The sequence below is a fragment of the Schistocerca nitens genome, chromosome 1 (assembly GCF_023898315.1).
Source record: "Schistocerca nitens isolate TAMUIC-IGC-003100 chromosome 1, iqSchNite1.1, whole genome shotgun sequence".
In the NCBI taxonomy this organism is placed as follows: Eukaryota; Metazoa; Arthropoda; class Insecta; order Orthoptera; family Acrididae; genus Schistocerca; species Schistocerca nitens.
Window position 1 is genome coordinate 381,425,399 of NC_064614.1, and position 24,366 is coordinate 381,449,764.

A 24,366-nucleotide genomic window follows, 5' to 3' on the forward strand; every position below is an offset into this window, starting at 1 on the left:
AAAATCAACTTTACGAAGTTTTCTGAATGTCTTCAACACCAGTGTCTTTTCTGATGGGCCACATAACTCTGTGCTACATGTGCAGCCCAGGTACCATACTGAGGCATGGTATATTTTTAAACAAAGGTGTGTGTGCTCTATGTGTGTGTAAAATATATAAACATGAAAAGAAATTGCTTCGATTCATTTCCATTTTTTTAAATTTAAATAGTCTTCATTATTAATCTTGTATAAGAGATGTTAATGAAAGTGATTTTTTGTGTGGTATGTAACTAGAAACAAGAAGATGTGCATGTTTCATAAAAATGACAATTAGATGTGTATTAATTAGCATAAATTTTATGAATTTTAGATTTAAATGATGTAAGTATTCTAACTGTAAAAACAAAATAAAAGTTGATCTAGCAATTAACAGTCTCGCTCAACAGATTTTTTCCATCTTTATGTATTTTTTGCTTCACAGAAATGCTCCTAGAACATACATACACCTTTGTTTAAAAATTTACCATGGATGGGAACTGAACCAGGGCTACAAATGTGACAGGTGTGTATTCCACCACAAAGCCACACAGCTTATCAAAAAAACAACCTTGCTTTACGGTAATAAAGTTGCTTGGAAAAATTCAAAGTTCGAAATTTTTATAGTTGCACTGATTTCTTTTCGCGGATTGGTATTTGAGTTCTGAACTCAACATCCCATTTATCCATGTGGTTTCCTTATCAGTTCCTACTTTGTACACATTGCACCATTCATTCCATTCAATGGATACTGTAATTTTTCTTCACCTTCACTGAGGATAGCAATGTCACCAGAAAATCTTATCATAGATATGCTTCCACTCAGAATACTAATCCGACTCTTGAAATTTTCTTTTATTTCTGCCACTGCTTCTCTGATTATAGATTAAACAGTGGAGGCAAAAGACTGCATCCCTGCCTTACATCTGTTCCCCCTTGATTCTCGTACATATTGTGTATTACATGCCTTTCTCTGTAGCTTAATCCTATTTTTATCAGAATTTCAAAGATCTTGCACTATTTTTACATTGTCAAATGCTATTTCCAAATCAACAAATTGTACGAACGTTTCTCTTCAGCCATGCTTACGAAACGTAATGTCAAGAATGCCTCTCTAGTGTCTCAGAGTTCTATGAATATTTTGCCAGTTTCCAAGATTGAATATACAAGAAAGCTAGTTGTACTAGTGACTTCAGTTTAAGAATACTATCAGGATGTAGACTGAAAATTGCAGTGATCTGTAAATAACAACATTCTCTGTTAATGATTAGTAAATTCCTTTCGCTGAAGAAAAGTTTTCATTTTGATGTAGAACTACATACATCACACGGATTGTTATCTGAAGCATCTGTATTACTTTGAGATGGTGAATCTGGAATGTGGACGATAATGACTCAGAGTTCTTTTAATCTGACCAAGAATTTAGAAACAGAAAGGATTTCCCACAAAACAAAACAAAAGCACAACATCTGAAAACTGTAATGTTTGCCTTTCCCATTTTTCCACAGTTTGATGAGTCTAACACATGATTTTCTGTGCTGAACAATGATCTTTTCATGTATAAGCTAACATTTACAGTCGCCTCTTGAAGATAAACTTGTAATGCTGGTAACAATGATCAGACTGATCATGACATTATAGTGTATGAATATATAACTGCAGACATGGTCTGTGTAGGTATCCCTGTGCCTTTTGCACCTTTGAATGAAAGAATACAGTTGTTTACATTTCCTTTTCAAAACTGACCTGATCTTCAATGCACATGTAAGAGCCACTAAAACCAGTGGTCTGATTCTTGGCACTCAGGACAAACATTCAAGGTCATTACATATCAAATGACCCTATCTCAATTATGCTCAGCCATCTACAATTTTGTTGAAATGTGTAGTACAGAATGTACATGAAATTCTGCTAATTTTCAGCTCCATCCCTACATTGGTGTAGACACTAGAGCCACTTTCGCAAAGGTCACTTACTTTGGAAATGAAAACAGTCAAAAAAATCCTCATCTAGCAAATCACTGTTCTCGACTTAATCCTGCTATTTGCCACATGACACAACTTTTTGTGCTGGATACAGAAATAACATAAATCAGGATCAAAAAAAATAAAAATAAAATTGAATACATGATCATTTGTCAGTGCATTGTTTGCCTGAAATTAGTGAATAATGAAACCTACTACAAAATTATCTGCTTTCTTATCAGCCTGTTAAAGTTACCAAATATACTACATTTTGACTATGTTTGATACCTTGTATCTTAGAATTACCATCTATGATTTGATAACTGTTAAGACCATTGAAAAGACAGTATTTAAGAAGCCTATCTGAAACTCTAATTTTCACTCTTTAACCATTTCAGAAAAGGTGTAACAATTTGGCTCACATTATCATAAAAAAATCACCTATCATATTACATTCTGATCCATCATGCACGCACTAACTGAGTGTGAAGCAGCTGCACCTATAATCATACACCAATTTGGATGTAATTCACAACATTTGAAAATATCCTCTCCCTACCCTTTCCACAACTCTTTTGTTACTAGCTCTTTCCAACGAACTTATCATCTCCATTTTCTTCTGCATCCTCATCTCATATACTTCTAGCCTTTTTTCATCCTCTTTTCTCAGTGTGCATGTTTTTGTTCCACAGAGTGCCAAACAACAGACAAAACCTTTGTCTAGTCTTTTCCTCAGACCTTTATCTAGTTTGCCACATAATAATCTCCTCCTCCTACTGAATGCCTCTTTCAGTATAGCAATAAGATTTTCACCTACTGATGACTTCTGAAGTCTTCTGTGATCATACTTCCAAGATTTTTAAATGTTCTTACTTGACTAACAATAATTTATCTTATCTCAACATTTGCCAGTCCCCTTCCTGTTTTGATCACTGTACTCGTTGTTTTTGCTGGTTTGATGCTCATCCCATATTCCACAACAGCTTTATTCATATCAATTAGCATTTTTTTTTTTTTTTTTTTTTTTTTACAGTTTATCGACATTTTACCACTAACACCACGTTAGCAGCAAATCTTACGCATTCCGTTCTCTTCCTACCAATACAATATATACTCCTCTTTTTCTACGTAAGCCTTTCACAATAGTCTCTTCCAAGTTTAAGTTGAACAACAAAGGGGGGAGGCAACAACCTTGCTTAAAGCCCTTTCCAATGTTTCACTTCCAATCCTTATTCTCATGTTCCATTTAGTGCTTCCCTCTTCAAATTATCCATCAACTTGTTCCACAGAACTCTGCTGAAAGACTTTTATGTATCAATAAACAGAGCATAAATTTCTCTACCTTTCTCCATAAATCTACCCACTATGATTCTTAACAGGCTAATAGCATCTCTTGTTCCTTTTCTTTTTCTACTTCCAAACTGTTCTTCCCCAGTCCATATACCCAACTTGCCATATAGCCTTTTATTCAACAATCTTAGCAATACCTTAGGTTTATAAGAGCTATGAAAGCATAATGATTTTTCTTTTTTATTCCTTTCATGAACAAGATGTGAATTATTGTCTAGTCTTTTTAGTATTTGTGAAACATAACTGTAGCTATTTAATTTTTCTTTTTGTTCTCCTTTATGCCATTACAGTCAGCACTACTGATACTACAAAGAAAAATTTGCTCACCAGAAGACACAAAACGATAAACACAGGAACTAAGTGCTAACCAATAGTATCAGTTAAGCAACCAATTCCACTTGGCAAAAACTAAATTTATGTGGAATACATTAAGAGTGAAAGCATATCACAACCCAGGAATGCAATAGTGCTCCTGAACTGGCTGCATGTTACACTGGGTGCACCAGCCGTCTATTGCTGGATATCTGTTCATTCTATACATTCGGCAGCAACCCTTATGTGGCAGCTCACGCATGATGCGGTGGTGGTTGTTGGGATGTTTAAGGGGGACTAAACAGCGAAGGTCATCAGTCCCCCATTCCAAAAACAGGCGAGCTGAAAAGTTTGCGGAGCAGGTAAAAACCAAAGGGGGGAGGACCATGGCAGGGAAAAGCAGGCGACGATTGGGATGGCCCGGCGAGCAATGCACGTGGACAGCATAGTCGGCGAGCAGTCGATGGCGGCGAATCCGCAGCGGGGGAACCCCGGCCTCCACCAGTAGACTATCCACGGGGCTCATACGAAAAGCGCCAGTTGCAAGACGAACCCCACAGTGGTGTATGGGGTCTAACAACTTCAACACTGAGGATGATGCAGACCCATAGGCCAGGCTCCCATAATCAAGCCTGGACTGCACAAGGGCTCTGTATAATCGCAACAGCGTGCAGCGATCCGCACCCCAAGATGTGTGGCTCAGGCAGCGGAGGGCGTTGAGGTGCCGCCAGCACTTTTGCTTCAGCTGAGTAATATGAGGAACCCATGTGAGCCGGGCATCAAAGACGAGTCCTAAGAAGCGGCATGTGTCCACCACTTCAAGCAGCTGGCCGTCGAGGTAAAGTTCAGGATGAGGGTGGACTGTCCGACGCCTGCAGAAGTGCATAAATCGAGTCTTGGCTGCAGAGAACTGAAAACCATGAGTCAGAGCCCATGATGCTGCCTTCCGAACGGCTACTTGCAGCTTGTCACGCATGCTGCAATCGCTCTATCAGAAAGCCCCAAGCCATCAACAGACAGCACTTTTATTTAATGTTTTGTCCTTATAGATTTACTGTGAATTTTAGATTCAGAGTGAGCCGCAAAGTAGTGGTGCTGCCATAGTAGATTGTCACACTGATTATCCATGGTGGCTTCTCCAGTGCAGACTAAACGGAACAGACTGAATCAGAATACCTTGTTTTCCTTCCAAACTGGGACGCCATGTGTCTCGACCATGTCCTAGATGTTGAACCATAGATACTTTAGCTGCACGGGACTTTTTGCTGAGTGCTCTACACATATTTTTTATATCTCTCTTTTTTCTCAATTTGTATCATTATTGTTGCAAGTAAGTGATCAGGCCATTCGCTTTTGTTGTCTATCTCATTACAGAGGTAGATTAATTACTTTCTTCCAGTGTTTCCCAAATTCTTCAAAACGTCTGGTGGCAAGTTATCAACTCCTCATGTCTTCTGATTCTTCATCTCCTTCAACAACTCATCTTATTTCTGCTTCCTGGCTACTGCACAGCTTTATATCTTCTGGTAAATATTCCTCCTCTCCAACCTTGATTTTAATTGGTATTTTATGTCTTATACAGACATTCTATATATTCTTGCCATCTGCTCCACTCTTCCTTTGGTTTTTCGGCTTGTGTGCCATCTGCTCTGTCTATTTCCACATTAGTCTTAAATCTTTTTCTTTCAAAAGTTGGTCAAGTGCGAGTAGGACTTGCACACTGAAGGTCCTGTACAAACTAAATTATGTATATAGACAATTCATCCATCCTGGGAATCAAGAATCTTGATGATTTTTGCCTGATATCAATACTGATGCTGGCAAGATATTGGTCCCAATACTTCCAACACCACAACAAAATCTCTAGAGAATTTCCTGAGACTAGCCCAGACATACAGAAAGAAGCAAGCACGGAACTTCAGCTTATGTACATACAGTGAGAAGATTTAACACAATATTTTTATATACTTACTGAGACATAAATATAACCAATAATTTACATTTTGTGATTGCAAGCAGTAATATTTTTCTATTACTGTATTTACTTGATTATAAAACGAGGTTTTTCCCATATTTAACATTCGAAAAAGGGCTTTTACTCACAATTAGACTATTACTGCTGAGATCAACATTTTTACATTGTTTAGTGGACTAATATAGGGATAGTCTTACATTTATAGGGGTCTTCTTACATTCAGAGATGAAGCTTTGGCTACTGAGATCAAGTGCAGATTTACTATGAAGAATTTGTAAAGTCAGTGCTCGCCAACGATACTCATGTTCCAACAGGCTCCAGATTTCCCAAAAAGCTGAAGTGCTTGATACAGCATTGACGTTGCTCCAACAATCGTGTGACATTGACTCACACAGCACTAGTGCAAGAGATATGTGAGAAACTTCAAATTAGCCACCACAAACTATTATTTCTTTCTTTTCTCAGACGTTATGTCTGGTCAAAAATGGAAAGTGACGCGGACCTTGATCAAGCGTGACTTCCTTTAATTGTACCGTATATGTTATATTGCATTTAGGAACTTTCGGGTAATTGAACATGTATCAATAATTACGGATTTCTGTAATTGAATATATAAGTTTGGATGTAGCTGTATTGCATTGATGTACTGGTGGATATTGTGTGGTATGACTCCTGTAGTTGATAGTATAATTGGTATAATGTCAACTTTATCCTGATGCCACATGTCCTTCACTTCCTCAGCCAGTTGGATGTATTTTTCAATTTTTTCTCCTGTTTTCTTTTGTATATTTGTTGTATTGGGTATGGATATTTCGATTACTTGTGTTAATTTCTTCTTTTTATTGGTGAGTATGATGTCAGGTTTGTTATGTGGTGTTGTTTTATCTGTTGTAATGGTTCTGTTCCAGTATAATTTGTATTCATCATCCTCCAGTACATTTTTTGGGCATACTTGTATGTGGGAACGTGTTGTTTTATAAGTTTATGTTGTAAGGCAAGCTGTTGATGTATTATTTTTGCTACATTGTCATGTCTTCTGGGGTATTCTGTATTTGCTAGTATTGTACATCCGCTTGTGATGTGATCTACTGTTTCTATTTGTTGTTTGCAAAGTCTGCATTTATCTGTTGTGGTATTGGGATCTTTAATAATATGCTTGCTGTAATATCTGGTGTTTATTGTTTGATCCTGTATTGCAATCATGAATCCTTCCGTCTCACTGTATATATTGCCTTTTCTTAGCCATGTGTTGGATGCGTCTTGATTGTTGTGTGGCTGTGTTAGATGATACGGGTGCTTGCCATGTAGTGTTTTCTTTTTCCAATTTACTTTCTTCGTATCTGTTGATGTTATGTGATCTAAAGGGTTGTAGAAGTGGTTATGAAATTGCAGTGGTGTAGCCGATGTATTTATATGAGTGATTATAATAATAATTATTATTAGTATTAAAAACAGTAATACCACAGACTACAGAGTTAGTAAGGCAAAAAGGCAGGAAAGAAAATGGTCTGGAAATTAATGTAAACTATTTCTTTTTATTTTTCCTAGTATTATCAAAATGTAGACAATCAATAAATGGCATGAGTTTACAATAGGTGTAATGTTAACTTTTTGGCAGACACTTTGCGTCAATGAAGCAGTTTCGAATTTTGATTAGTCCACATATGTTAAAAATAAATTTTTCTCGAGGAGTCTTTTTAAAAAAAGAAAGAGAGGGCTCGTCTTATACTTGGATAAATATGATATGTTTTGATGGATGATGAATGCAATGTCAGTTCTAATGTTAAAAATATATATGTCGTGTGATATAATCACGAATCAACAATTCTTGGATTTTTTTTTCTTTACTTATACTGCTGAATCTTGCTTCTTGCCTAATTTCATGACTATAGGTCAATGGGAAGTACCCCATATGTTTTGACGAGTGAGCTTTCATGTATCAATATACACCGAAGTGCTAAAGAAACTGGTGTAGGCATATTCAAATACAGAGATATGTAAACACGCAGAATATGACGCTACAGTTGGCAGCGCCTATATAAGACAAGTAGCGCCTGGCACAGTAATTAGATGAGTTGCTGCTGCTACAATGTCACGTTATCAAGCTTTAAGTGAGTTTGAACATGGTGTTATAGTCGGCAGATGAGAGATGGGATACAGCATCCCGAGGTAATAATGAAATGGGGAATTTCATGTACCACGATTTCATGAGTGTAATGTGAATATCAGGAATCTGGTAAAACATCAAATCTTCGACATAACTGCAGCCGGAAAAAGATCCTGAAAGAAAGGGACCAACGACAACTGAAGAGAATCATTCAAAATGACACAACTGCAAACCTTCCACAAATTCCTGCAGATTTCAATGCTCGGTCATCATCAAGTATCAGCATACAAACCATTCAACAAAACATCATCGATAAGGGCTTTCGAAGCTGAAGGCCCACTCGCGTAGACTTGTTCTCTGCACGACACAAAGCTTTACGCCTCGCCTAGGCCCGCCAATGCTGAAATTGGACTGTTGATGATTTTAAACACGTTGCCTGATCTCATTTCAAACTGTATTGACCGGATGGATGTGTATGGGTATGGAGACATCCTCATGAATCCATGGATCCCGCATGTCAGCAGGGGATTGTTCAAGCCAGTGGAGGCTGTGTAATGATGTGGATAATATGCAGTTGGAGTGAGATGGGACCCCTGATACTCCTAGATATGACTGATAGGTGACACATCATCACATCACCTGCATCCATTCATGTCCATTGTGCGTTCCGACAGTTGGGAAATTCCAGCAGCGACGGTTGGGCAATTCCAGCAGGACAATGCAACATGCCACACATCCAGAATTGCTAAAGTGTGGCTCCAGAAACACTCTTCTGAGTTTAAACACTTTCGCTGGCCACGTAACTCCCAAGACTAACATTATTAAGCATATCTGGGATGCCTTGCTACATATTGTTCAGAAGAGATCTCTATCCCCTCGCACTCTTACAGATTTATGGACACCTCTGCAGGATCCATGGTGTCTATCTCTGCCAGCACTACTTCGGACATTAGTTGAGTCCATGCCACGTTGTGTTGTGGCACTTCTGCGTGCTCATGGGGGCCCTACAGGATATTAGGCACGTGTACCATTTTCTTTGGCTCTTCAGTGTATCCAACATAAATGTATGTATCTTTTAACTGCAATAACTCATAAGCTTAACTTTTTTACATCATCAAGGAATGATACACCCCAGTAAGCGATAAATTTCAATTTGATATGTCTATCAGCTCCTGAGAAAAAGGGTTGTTAACAGACGGACTGATGCACGGGGAGGTAAACAACACTAAAAGGGTTCCGTTTTTACCAACTGAGGTACAGAACCCTAAAAACTCTCTCTCTCTCTAGACAGTTTGTGCATCATTTCATACTTTCCCCTCTCTCCATTTTTTTCTGTTTCCTTGCACTTCTCTTTCATCCATCTCTCTATCTTGCATTTTCAGCTTTTCTTCTTAATTCATTGTTTAGCTTCTTGTACCTCTTTTTGCCTCCTCCTTCTTCCACGTTTTTCCATTTCTTCTACACTTTTTTTTTTTTCTTTCCATTATCCAGTCTTTCCTGATACTTTTGGACTGACCCTTCCCTCATGTCTATCCATTTGTCATTTACACATACACTATGTGATCAAAAGTATCCAGACACCCCCAAAAACATAGGATTTTCATATTAGGCGCATTGTGCTGCCACCTACTGCCAGGTACTCCATAACAGCCACCTCAGTAGTCATTAGACATCATGAGAGAGCAGAATGGGGCACTATGCGGAACTCGCGGACTTCGAACGTGGTCAGGTGATTGGGTGTCACTTGTGTCATACGTGTGTATGCGAGATTTCCACACTCCTAAACATCCCTAGCTCCACTGTTCCTGATGTGATAGTGAAGTGGATATGTGAAGGGACACAAACAGCAAAAAAGCGTACAAGCCGCCCTCGTCTGTTGATTGACAGAGACCGCCGACAGTTGAAAAGGGTCGTAATGAGGAATGAGCAGACATCTACCCATCAGGATCCACTGTAATTACTAAGACAGTTAGGCAGGAGGTGAGAAAACTTGGATTTCATGGTTGAGCGGCTGCTCACAAGCCACACAGCACACCGGTAAACGCTAAATGACGCCTTGCTTGGTGTAAGGAGCGTACACACTGGATAATTGAACAGTGGAAAAACACTGTATGGAGTGATGAATCATGGTACACAATGTGGCGATTCGACGGTAATGTGTGGATATGGGTATGTGTACGGGTATGGGTATGCGTATGGGTATGGCGAATGCCCAGTGAATGAAATGTACCAGCATGTGTAGTGCCAACAGTAAAATTTGGAGGCAGTGGTGTTATGGTGTGGTCGTGTTTTTCATGGAGGGCGCTTGCACCCTTTGTTGTTTTGTATGGCACTATCACACCAAAGGCCACATTGACATTTTAAGCACCTTTGTGCTTCCACTATTGATGAGCAATTTGGGCATGGCGATTCCATCTTTCAACACAATCGAGCACCTGTTCATAATGCGCAGCCTGTTGCAGAGTGGTTACATGACAAGATCATCCCTGTAATGGACTGGCCTGCAGAGAGTCCTGACCTGAATCCTACAGAACACCTCTGGGATGTTTTGGAACGCCGACTTCGTGCCAGGCCTCACCAACCGACATCGATACCTCTCCTCTGTGCAGCACTCTGTGAAGAATGGGCAGCCATCCCCCAAGAAAACCTTCCAGCACCTCACTGAACGTATGTCTATGAGACTGAAAGCTGCCATCAAGGGTAAGTGTGGGCCAACACCATATTGGATTCCAGCATTACTGATGGAGGGCACCACAAATATGTAAATTTCAGCCAAGTGTCCGGATACTTTTGATTACATGGTGTGTACTTCAACTCTACCTCTTTCCCATTTTTCCACAAATCTTCGTTTCATTTGAAAATATGATTTCAGATAAATTTCTCTTTTGATACATACCAAACATTTTTTCATATTGTTCAGTAGCAAGGTTTGTTGCTTATGAACTTTTTCTCCAGCTCTACAAACTGGAGTACTGCGTTTTTCAAATGGACAAATTCCGTAACAAAAATGCCTTATGTTTTCGGAAGCTTCTACTACCTATGCTTGCATTTCTAGATTTGCCAGTATTTCTTTTCCAATCTTCAGTATCCTGACTGCTTTTGCTATTCAATCTGAAACACAAAACTTTTATATTTGTTACTGGAGCAGCTTGAGGGATTAAGATCAAAACGTGAATTTTTCTCTACAGCAGGATATATCCCACTTTTCCTCGATTTCTTTGACCAGCTTGTTGTAACCTAAATAATTAAGACACTGTCTGCCTGCATCAGATTGTCCGATTCACTAGGATGAAAGCCGCTAGCTCTTGCTATTTTCTTATGAACTGCCTCTTCGATGTGACATCTTTCAATTTGCATAGCCTTTTCCCTCTCTTCAACCAATGCACTGAAATTTTAATGGTGATATTACAACAGATGATAAAACTGTATTCATATCTTCAGGAATATTGGTCTCCTCAGCTTCATGTGATTGATATGGAATTAACACATGTGGGATTTCCTTTGTGGGAAAATCTTTTCAATGTGATTAGCACAGTTTTTAGCTGATTTTTTATCAGTCACCACAATTATAAGTTTTAGATGCGTAGCCATTTCCAAATAAACTGAGCACTTGCATTTCTTGTTGTATTATTTCCAAAAGGGTTACAACACAATATTTTGCAAAGCTTCATACTAGTGGCACAAGTAATGCTTGTTCATGAAAGCATGTCTGGGCATCTTCATTCCAGCATAAAATACTTTTTCGTTAAGGCAGCTTTTGTACTTTTTTAAAAAAATTCTTTCACCTTTTTAGACCTTTACAGAATATTTAAACTGTTAAATGGCATTCAGAATAGTTATCATCTTCAAAGCTGTAAGGATTTAATTCATTGCTGCTGTAACCATGAAGAGTCACTCAATGCAGGCAGTAATCTGCCTTGAAAATCTAAACGCATTCCATAACATAAATCAATGCAACACAATACGGATTCTACAAGGCTGCAATGCTTCAAATTGTAAAAGAAACAGGAAACAAATTTCAGTGGTTACTGAATTAACAGACACTACTATATTTAAATGTACTGATAAAGCTCAGAAATGTAAGCCATATATTGCACTTCAACTAAAATGATGCCACAATAACACTATTATAAAATCAGTGATGTCACTATTAAGGGACTAGTCCTCTTTGAAAATTTCCAAAAATTTATTTTTCCTTAGAATGTTCTCTTGGTTGTCCACTTTATTGTAGGGTTCATCTCCAGTTCGCCAGAAAATCTGCTAGCAGTTGCGAAGAAGTGTCTTCGGACAAGCCCTTGCAACTTTTCCACAAAAACACACAAAAACTTTATCGAGTGGGCAGAGCAACAGATAACAGAACTACCAAAAGAGGCCTGCAGGATCACCATGGCCATGATGAAGATGGAGGTGGACCTCCTTTTGGATCTCGAAGGATTACTGTATGGTCCAGAGGCTGCTGACTAGAGATCTGTTAAACTACAAAAAATGTAACCCAAAATTTTATTGCATTTTTCTCAAAATCGTATGGCAGGGAACATAACTTGAGAATAGAACATATGATTTTGATCGGAATTTGACACCACCACCCTAAATTGAATTCTCTATCAGTGTACATAGCGTATATATTGTGACATTTTCAAAAGTCTGTTTACGGTGCATGCTTTTGTCTCCATTTTGTGTGTGAAGAAAATGACATTTGTTTTAACATGACACTATTTTGTTATAACTTAATATTTTTCAATTATTCTATGAACGCTGGTAGAAAAAAAACTGAAAATGACTTATAAAAATTATTTTGTTACAGGTCCACTAGGAGGTCTTTGGGAATTCCCATTGATGACATATTCTGGTTGCAAGGGGGTCTTCCCACATGGCGCAGCAGTTACAGGAAGCATCTGACGTGGATACAAAAATGATTTTATACAGACAAAATTGTAAGGAAGAAAACTAATTTTATCAGATTTTGTATAACTTTTTATTTTTCTTGGAAAGATTTATCGCATATTTTTCATGCATTCATTGAGGACTACCCCTTTAACACCTGTTGTGTCAAGTACATGCAACGTAAATAATTTACAAACATATTTTATAGCCAGCCCTATCAGTCACAATTCTGTTATCTTTTCTAAATCACTGTAATACATTTTATATGCTTGGTAACCTGAGAGGCTGATAATATAGTGAACACATCTGTAAAGAAATTAATAATTCATTACTTTTCTGACAGGCAGACATGCAAAGTACTGATTGCTTTCTGATCTTCATTTATGTTATTTCTGTATTCTGTACAATAAGCTGTACCAGGACAGTAAAAAACAGGATCCAGGGGTACTCATCAGATGCTCGTGCTAAGCCAACACACACCCACTTCTATGATTTTTTGGGTAGACTACCTTCTACTGTTTACTGGATACTTAAGTTTGACATGTGGTGTGACACGCTGAGACACAACGGTGGCACTTAAAGAAGGTGACAAAAACTGGACTTTTAATTTTTTTAGTCCCCTTCCTAAAGACCAGTTAAGACCACAATAAATTTCCTTATTATGGTTCCAGATGGGGTATGTCCATTTTTTTTCTTTCACAGAAATTTATTAATACATGCAACTGCATTGGTAATTCATTACTGATAATCGTAATTCACAAACCAAATCCACATCACGTTTTTACAGTTAATGACAATCCATATTGGAAAAATACAAACAAAATAGTTCTGGGTTGCTGTTTCATAAAAATCTAAGCAAGCAATGAAGTAATCTTACTAGACTTTCGTTTCTCAATATTTTTCTCAATAGTGTTCACCTGCCTTTCCTTTCCTGATTTGTGCATACCAAGCATACCCCGAGCTAAGTTTTCTCCCTTTAATTCTTTTTTCCTCCAGTGCTTTCTTTAATTCATCTACAGCTTGCGACAGAAGGTCTTCTTGTGCCTCCTTCCAGAGAATTATTACAGAGCAGCTGCCTCTTACTCAGCTGATTTTTTCACGTTATTCATCTTTTTAATCTCATCTTCAAGATGTCTTTGGTTTTGTTCTGCTTTTTTTGCTTTTCTTGTAATCTAAATTTTCTTTCATAGTCTTCCTTATAAGCAGTATAATTTGCACATGCTTGCTGTACATGTCTAATGAGCTGTGAGTCAACAGAAACAGAGAGAAAATGTCACCTCTCACAGTCCAAACGCTGTTTAAAAATCTTTCAACTGTTACTACCTTATTTTCTTCTAGCGCAAGCTTCAAAATAGATTATCTGATCTCTATGTCCACATTTCCATGGGACAGAAGGCTTAACAACAAGTTTTGAAAAATGTGGATACATAAACTCAATGGACGATGAGTCTCTTTTTCAGACATCCTGCTGCCAGTAATTTTAAATACCTCTGTTATCTAAATCTGAATATTTTTTTCAAACAGTAGATCTTCCACCTGTCTAATAAGTAATCTTGCTAAACATATAACAGCACAATTTTTGCAAACTTTAATGTGTCACTGCAGCTTCTGCTCTTTATTTTTTCTTGGGGTCTAAAAACCTAGATATTTTTGTGGTGCACCAGACAATACATCTTTTCCTTCACGTTTGCAAGTTGCAATGGAATGTTTTTGGGCATGCTTTAGGAACCACAACTTATTCCATTCTTCTAGCTTATTAAGCTCTTTTGTTACATGCTCATTAGCAATTAGCTGTTCAAGAGGCAGCAGATTATCCAATGCAAAGAGTTCATTATTTATTACCTCAGTTGTTCTCAAAGCAGAAAGCTTAAAACACAATCCAAGAAGTTTGTTTTTTATTTCTGTAGGTAAGTTATGAATCAAAGGTGTCTGATTCTGAAAAAGTTGCATGGACTTACTGAATAGTTCTGCAGATGAAATTATGGAATGAAATTCTGCTTTTATTGCACGTTTTTAAAAGCATTCACAATGGCATTATAGGATTTGGGCTGAACAGTAGCAGAATTCGGTTTTTGAGATGTGTGTCTAATAATGTAATACTGAATATCACCCCACAGTTCCAAAAGCCTGTTGGCTGAAGGTCTTAAAATAGGTCACCTTGTGGCTATATGCTTCAAACACCTGTGATGCGGAATGTTACACTTCAAATTCTTCCCTGTAAACATGTGAACCATCACAATAAGAATACATATTTGCATACTTCTTCACCTAAACATTCCAAAGCTTTTACATAGGTATTATGCATGGAATGAATGTTGTAAGTTCTAATGTTTTTACTGCCTCGAATCTCCTGGACATCACTATCTAAAAGCTTAAACACTTTTCTTCTTGACGTCAGGTGTGTCTGATATCAGCATAAGGCATTTATTTAGAAACAAATTGGGTTCAAAAAGTGCTTCAAATAATTTCTGATGTAATGTTTCACTATCTGCTCTGCCTATGAAGAAAGTTCTTAGGTGACACATTTTTATGTTACACTCTGACCAAAATGTAATGGTTGCCTGCAATTCTTCTTTATCCTTAAATCTAGTAGTTTCATCAAAACTCAATGTGTAATATGATGAACATACTTCTTCTAACATATGTCCCCAGTCCATCAGTTATTAATTATCCCGTTTTCTTAGACAAAAGTGAAAAATGCTCAGGAACACTATCAGGGCACATCATCTCGAAAACATTACCAAAATCATTTGGCAATTTCAAAGAGTAATTAGAAATCATTTATTTCATTGCCCAAATCAAAGCAGTGATGGTGGAAATATCCTTGGTACGTCACACACATGTTGTTGGCACATTTAACAAGATTGTCTCTGATCTGTAAGTTATAAATTTAACTGATGTGGTGCACATTTAATTCCAAAGTTACAATCACTGGTTAAAAATTGCCTGAATACCATTAGTGTCACAATTAATACAGCAAGATCACAAACTGCAAGATACTTCACTTTCACTAACTTTTTTCCCTGTGCAGAGACTTTACTTTTCTAACCATCTGTCTCTTCAAGCCAGTTACTACAGACACTGCATTTTCCATCTCGAAAAGTTTATTTTAAAAATTAAACAGAGTATCAGAGCAGCAATTTAGCACTACAGCAAGATAAAATTTGGAGCGAAAATGGAAGCAGAGGCAGAGGAACACTTGACACTAATAACTGTTGTATAACGTAACTTCGGTGCATAAACTATTTCATCTTTCAGAATGAGATTTTCACTCTGCAGCGGAGTGTGCGCTGATATGAAACTTCCTGGCAGATTAAAACTGTGTGCCCGACCGAGACTCGAACTCGGGACCTTTGCCTTTCGCGGGCAAGTGCTCTACCAACTGAGCTACCGAAGCACGACTCACGCCCGGTACTCACAGCTTTACTTCTGCCAGTACCTCGTCTCCTACCTTCCAAACTTTACAGAAGCTCTCCTGCGAACCTTGCAGAACTAGCACTCCTGAAAGAAAGGATATTGCGGAGACATGGCTTAGCCACAGCCTGGGGGATGTTTCCAGAATGAGATTTTCACTCTGCAGCGGAGTGTGCGCTGATATGAAACTTCCTGGCAGATTAAAACTGTGTGCCCGACCGAGACTCGAACTCGGGACCTTTGCCTTTCGCGGGCAAGTGCTCTACCAACTGAGCTACCGAAGCACGACTCACGCCCGGTACTCACAGCTTTACTTCTGCCAGTACCTCGTCTCCTACCTTCCAAACTTAACAGAAGCTCTCCTGCGAACCTTGCAGAACTAGCACTCCTGAAAGAAAGTCTGTCTTCCATTCACTTGCATAACCTTTCACAAAATGAAGTAGGGTGTTAGGTCGATGGAACTAGGCCCAGCAGTACATCTCATTTCATATCCTTTCTGAAGAGAAATCCCTCTGAACCATAATTAATCCTTTGCTTTAGGGGTTCATTATAATATGGACCTCTATTTACCTTTCTCTCTTCAAGCACTCTGAGTAGTGTTTTTTATTTTTATTTTATTTTGTTATCAATATGACATTAGAACCAAATCAATAAAGTCAATACTGGTGATTTTCTTCAGAAGAACTTCACACATTTTCCTTTCAGTGTTGCCTCTTGCCTACAAATTATTCTTGCTGCACTGAACATACCTTCACCTGTTGTGCATGTGCGTTCTATTTCAAACAAATCAAGAAAAATATTAGTTGGTTTTGTCACATCAGGTAACATTGTTCAAATATACATAATCAATTAAGACAATTGGCTGATTTTTGAACTTTCATCAGGTATCAAGGAAATTTTGCTATGTGACCCAATTATATTTTTGATGGCTCTGGCTTTCATTTTTGCAGCAATGTGACTTTGTATGCTGACACATGCAAACCTGGAATGAAGGATACACCCTACATCCACCACTTTCAATTTGTGAACATCAGTTTCAGACTCAAAATCATTTAATGGTTGATTCCTTCTGGCAACTTTGTAGGCAGTTCTGAAAACATTTCTTTGCGTTTACATATTTTCTTTCACAGATGTCATCTGGTCTGTTTTACTTTCTCCTAAGCATGATAAGGAAACTGTTAATCACTGTTGCAAAATATTCATTCCCTGTTTACTTCTTTGTGGCCCCAACATCCCAACTTTCTTACAACTTTTGCATCCCAGTTTGTTTTTTTACTATCAATCACTCATTTTTCTTACAGAAATCTTCTTTCCATCACATTTGCAAACAATCAGGAAGTTTATAATGAACACTAGTTACAGAAGCAGATTCACAAATACATGGCACATTTTCAATACAAGTGATTTCATTTCCACTCTCCCTTGCTTTGATCACCTCTGCCATTTTCACCCTCACTGGCAAACATAGATTATATTTGCTGGAGATGATAAATACTATGTAATCTCAAGATCATTTCAACTCTGAAACTCCAATAGAATTCCACATTTTGCCTTAACCTCTTCAACACCGAATATGGAAGTGAACATGTGAGATTACGAATTCATTGCATAACAATGGAAGTCATGCCTTCTTGAAATTTATTTTAAAATCTGACCACATAAGACTATTACTTGTTTCTGTGGCTCTTAACATTCATGTGTGGGACTATTTCAATAATATTGTACACATTAACAATCTAAAGACATTCTGAAAAGACTGAGAGATTGGCTGCCATTACACCTAAAAGGAACACCAACATACCTTTTACAAATAACCCAGATATAGACCAAATCTAATATCATTACCTGCTTTTACTAATGAAGTCACTAATGTATCATTTTTCTGCCTTTTAATATAAATAAATTGTAGGTTTTTACCCCCTCTGAGGATTTAAAAAGTTAACTCAGCACTGGACAAGTCTATTTCCCTGTAAGTGTTTCCAATGAACTATTTGTAATATAACTGCTTCATTCAAGAAACAACTGCAATTTTTTTAACTACTGATTTTGGTCACATTCTGACCATCTTTGGCCCACAAACAAAGTATTCAACTGTGCTTTCCACAAATGCAATAATTAATCTCTGTAAATACATTGGTCATAGCAGGAATCACAAAAAACAGTAACAAATTATTATACAGAATGGTCTTGATTGCATAAAAAATACTTTAATTCCTAAGCAGTGACCTGTTTTGACATGATGTACATCATCACAGGGTGACAGGCAAGTGACGGGGCATCTGCTATTTAACAATATGACACTACCACACAGTCTGCAATCGATAGTCAGTGGTATCCACAATCCCTGCTCTGTGCCATTTTCTCCATATGTCAGCACTCAGTATAACACTGTATAATTTATTTTTAACTTAATGTTTGTTATATTATGTGTTTCCCTCTATACAGTTGTACTCTTAAATTACAGAGAGTAATCTGAATAAGATCCACATTGGGTCAAAATCAGTCACTAGTTATTAATGTTTTGTACATGATCAAGACTACTCTATATAATATTTTATTACAATAATTAATAATTCTTGAAATTTTCAATCGAGGTATAACATATGATGTAACAGATATGTTTTCTGTCTGGCAATGTAAACATCAATGTGTGTTATGGTCCACAGGTGGTCAGAAACTTAGCAAAATTGATAGTCAAAAAAGAAAATAAGTACAGCTGAGTATTATATGAAGCAGTTCCTAACCCTCATGAAAGATGTCCAGCTCCAACTACACAAGTATCTGTAGTATTCACACAGAGTTGTCCCGAATATGTTCTAACAAAAAAAAACAAGATCATGCTGAAAAGCAATGCCTCTGAATTTTTATATGAAAATTCTTCAAGTTTTTTAAAAATAAAACATATTTTATTTTATTACATTAATGTTCTACACCTTTATTCTTATGCCTACATTTTTATTTATCCACATAGTCACCCAGACAATGGACACATTTCTCCCAATGAGAGACCAGTCTGCTGATACTCTCATTGCAGAATGTTTGACTTTGCTGACAGACCCACAACCTCGTCTCTGCCTACATCACTTCACCACTATCAAAGTGAAATCCTCAAAGGTGTTCTTTAAGTTTTAGAAACAGATGAAAATTAGACTGTGTGGAGGATGATGGAAGACAGTGAACCCAAGGCATCGAATTTTGCAGATGTCACAGCACTTGTGTGTGGTCTGGCATTGTCATGCTGAGGGAGAGACTGCTCCATATGTGGATGGTTATTACAGCATGCAGTTTCTCATGCACTGATAGTTATGTTACATTCTGCCATGTTACATGCAACAATTCAGAACCCTGCAATGGCACAGGGTTGTAACTCGCGTCAGAGAAACGGGAAATGTCAACAGAGTAATATGCATGATGTGTAATACCTCAACCAATATTGAGAACAGAATAAAATATTCAGAGGCATTACTTTTCAGTATGACATCATAACAAAGGTATGTGATGATAACAATCATTAAAAATTCACTGCCCAAATTTCTTAAGCCAGTCATCAAAAAGCCAGTATGTTCTCAAAGCTTTTCACTGACACTGGCACTACTAATTCAAAGCCATATTCCTTGTTACTCTAGAATGACTGCTTGAACAGGTTTCATAGAGACCAATATCAGTCATAATCCTCTGTTATCTTTCTTTAATTATTGCAATACTGTAACACAAAAACATTTAACACAAATAAATGTAGTCTTGGCATATGTACAATTACAACAAAAGGTTTGTGTGTATTTACATTAAATATCTTTGTGCTGTTATTTTTGCCTGACAATAAAGCTGCACTTCAAAACAGATTGTAGTATTAAAATAATCAAAGCAAGTTGATAAAGAATTGTGACTGTTAGTGACCCTATAAAATATGTTTATTAACTGTGATGACTGTTTTTAATGTGACATGTTCCACATTCTTGAGGATCTCCTCATTTTTGATCTATGGAACGAAAATTGTATACATTACTCTCAGAAGTCCAGACACCTATAAAGATCCTTGAATGCAATTAAAATGCATACTCATTTTATATGTAACTTTCATTGTTTACACTACACCCCCCCCCCTACACACACACACACACACACACACACACACACATATGCGCTGAAAATGGTTCTGAGTGGTTATAATCATCACATATGAAATAGTAGTGTTTTTGTGGACTGGCACTTCATAGAATAACAACTTTTGCATGAACAAACGAACATCATAACTCTTGTTAACAGGTGGCAGTCTGTTTTGCTCAATTAAAGTAAAAATTAATTTAAATTCCACTAAAAGAGGTTTCACACTCTTGCATGATACGTGACTATTTTAGAGAATCCAAAAGCTTAACACATGATATATTACCGGTAACAGCTTTGTTCCCTGTAGATGACAAACCGAGTGCCTCCTTGGTCATTGCAGACAGCCCCTTCACCTACCAAACAAAAAAATCAATCATCATCATTATTTTGTAGAGAAAATAAGATGTATGAGGTTACAAAGAAAAAGATTAGTAACATTTATATCTATGTTGTATGATAATTTTCAGGTTTGTCTGGTGTCTTTGAAACATAAGGCAACAATTAGTTCCCAGTATACACGATAGTAAAATTGTTTGGGAGTTAAGTGCTGTGTAACGTAAAGAAAATCTCATATATATTCATGGGACATTTATATCATGGCAATTGCACAAGCCAGTTAAATACTAAAGCAAAAGCATGCCTTTTGATGAACAGCTTTACCTACAACTTTTCATTACCTAACTGTTTAAAGCGAATTTTTACTGTTATCATTGTTTTTATTAAACAATCATTTTATATATAAATTTCACTTCACTTTTCATTTCCTTTCCTCCTGTTTTCTTATAACTTACATTTTGATCTCATCCCCCATCAAAATTATTCCTGTGATCAGCTCTCTTTTGTGCAGAATGCTTATTTCTTTTCTACAACTTCTTTTCTTCACTTCTGCCCTTTACTTCTCTTCCAACCTCTGTTAAAATCATTCTCCAGGTATAGTTATTTGAAGTCAGTAAAGACTCATCAGAGTCTTCACACAATAGATTACAACAGTGTGTATTCTAAACACCATTTAATGTTTATCAGTTATAATTACTACAATCAAAATTCATCGCTTCACTGCCATTGAAATGTGTTTGAATTGTCTCAATTGTGCCTGTTTCTCTATGTATACATCATTCAAAATCGTTTCATTTGTTGTTACTTCAATAAATTCTAGAACAATGAAAATGTTACTGTACAGGGTTGTCAAATGACAAGCAGACAGGTAGACAAAAAGTAAGTGAACTGTTTATTGTTTCAAAAGTTACCATCACAACTGTTTATACATTTATGCTACTGTGAAACAAGAACGTCACTGCTCTCATGGGGAAAATGTTTTTGGTTGCCTATGGAACCATGATTTGTCCAAACAAATCAACAACGATGAATGTCTTTCTTCTGAACTCCAAAAATATGGAAACCACATGGGGACAAACTGGGACTGTATTGAGGGCATGTCAGGTCTTCCCAACAGAACTTCTGCAACATAGTCATAGAGCCGTCCAAAAGCTCTCAAGGTTGTTTCGATCACTGCTGCTTGCCTGCTATGTGGGACAAACTGATAGCCAAACCGGAAGCCAGGTTCAGCAAAAAGTCACTTTAGATCAAAACAATGTGCAGAAAAATGTAATTTCATGGCCCACCTCAACGAAAATGGGCATAGCGTACCAGTTATGTCCTCACACGTGAAGATGCTCAGTCCATGTGAGAAGGATAGGCTTATGGATCTATTGGAGGAGTCTGAAATGTTTTACAATCAGGAAGATTTTGGGGCCATTTGATATCCCGCTGCTGTTAAAACATAACACCATTTTTGTCTGTCCTAATTCCATGAACTGTACTTAGAATTTAACATTGCTTTAATAAATTTATAAGTGTGGGTCATATGGAGGAGGAGGAGGAGGAGATTAGTGTTTAACGTCCTGTCGACAACGAGGTCATTAGAGACGGAGCGCAAGCTCGGGTGAGGGAAGGATGGGGAAGGAAATCGGCCTTGCCCTGTCAGAGGAACCATCCCGGCATTGGCCTGAAGCGATTTAGGGAAATCACAGAAAACCTAAATCAGGATAGCTGGAGGCGGGATTGAACCGTCGTCCTCCCGAATGCGAGTCCAGTGTGCTAACCACTTGGGTCATATGGATAAGAGTTACTCTGTTTTTAACCTGTATGTAAAGTGTGCAGCAATAACTGATGCCACTGGTTAGTTCACACAGTTACAGCCACATACGTACAAGGATGAATAAAATATAAACAGTCGACAGGACCATACTCTTGATTCCAGTATTGTTGGTAGGGCCCACTGAGAGTTAGGAGAGCCAGACGTTACATACTTCTTCCAGATGCTTTGTCAGTAATGCTCACCATGTCGGGGCAACAGATGAACCCTCCACTGCACAACGCATAGTTCAGTGACCAAACACTGTCACTGGCCAGTTTGTTTTCCTGGCTTAAAAAATTCAAGGAAGGATGAGAATGTGAAGAAAATCAGCAATGTTATTGCCTTCCTCAGACCAGCGTTACAGACTACGACACTGGTGCGGTTCGAGACATTCTTGAAGGAAATTGACGGGCGAGATCATCATCAGAAATTGCAGAGCACGTCAGAATAAGTTACGGGAGCAATCATTACAAATGACCTACATTTCCGTAAAGTGTGTTCCAGATGGCTCTCCCTGCTCTTGACCAACAATCAGAATGAGACTTTTGGAAGTATGTCAGAGGCCTACAGCAAGGTTTGCCTAAGAAAGTGATGCATTTTTGAGTCGGATCGTCACCTGCGATGAGACATAGGTCCACCATTACAGTCCCAAATCCAAACAACCTAGTAAGGAGTGGCAGAGGAAAGAGTATGGGGCTCTAGTTAAAGATAAAAGTCAACTGTCAGCTGGCAACGACCTTCGACCATCAACTGGCAATGATCTTTCAACAGTCTTTTTTTCAACAAATGACTCATTTTGCTCACTGATTTTTTGCTTGATCAATGCACAATCAATACCTGTGAACTGCTCAACAAGGTTAGGGATGCATATCACCACAGAATACAAGACCAACCAATTCGATAGGCCATCCTCCACCACAACAATGGCAGGGCCCATGATGCAGCTCCAACAGTCTCCAAACTACAGGAAATGGAATTAGATAAAAGACAACTTCAGTTGATACTGGATCTCACTTTCACATGCGGCTGCGACCAGCCAGCAGCCTTGTGTCCAGTGTGGGGCGGCCACGCACTTCATCGTTCTTGTTCACCTGAAGGTGGACTTGGTAGTCACCCGAAATTGGTTATGATTAACAAATAAATCTTTTACAGCTGAGGTGATTAATTATCTGATTCCACGATACTCCATTGCAGATGTCCTATCAATCAAATTTTATACAGGAAATGCACTGGACCTATTGCTCTGTGATTTCCAATTGTTTGGAGTGCTTAAAGTAACTTTAGGAGGGCACCAACTTCAATATGACGAGGGGATGGAGGAATTCATGTGCAACTGGTTCCTGGTGCAACCAGCTTCTCAATGGGAAAACTGTATTTCTAAAGCACGAAACTATGTGGAAAAATAAACCAACTGTCTTTTGTTTTTCAATAAACGATTTTTTTCTTAAATTAAAATCCTATTTGTATTTGATTCACCATTGTAGAACTATAAAACATTTGACAGTGTTTTTAGTTACAACTACGTTTTTTGTTTTACTTGCACAAGTCACAAGTTTTGTAAAAGTACAAAATAATAAAGAAAATGATATAACATACAAATTTTAAAATAAGCTTAATATACTTTGTCTATGCATCACACATGTAGATGATGCTGTAGACTGACATGATGTACGCTGAAGCCAGTTGTATAATAATTGTGAACAGCAGCCTCAGGGTGAACTCAACCTTTGACATGAATAGTCCAGGTCAGACTGTGTGTATACAGTATATAAGTTGTTGTGATGTTTGAACTTACATTTGCTGATATGTACTTTATCACTGACTCAAATGTAACACTTATGTAACAGTACATATAGTAAGAATCACATATCATATAGTAAATGGTTTTTATAAGCCTTTTAGCACTTTAAGAAGGCCACCCAGTGACTGAAATCTAGACTGGCAATAAATATTATTTGTGACTGATTGCTGTATTCTTTACCACATTCACTGGACACACTTGTTTCCTTATGGAGTCAGACCTAACAAAATTTTACTTATTGTGCATGTAAAGTATAGCAGGAAGAATACACTTAAATTGAATTTGTTGATGATTCAG

General features: G+C 37.6%; 1 protein-coding gene across 1 annotated transcript in view; it reads right to left on the minus strand.

The window, feature by feature from the left end:
- Positions 1–24,366, minus strand: part of LOC126249046 (uncharacterized) — a 131,622-nt gene that overhangs the window by 15,904 nt on the left and 91,352 nt on the right. The window contains exon 3 of the mRNA XM_049950676.1: positions 20,415–20,484. Coding sequence (XP_049806633.1) covers positions 20,415–20,484 — 70 coding nt within the window. The remainder of the gene's footprint in view (positions 1–20,414; positions 20,485–24,366) is intronic.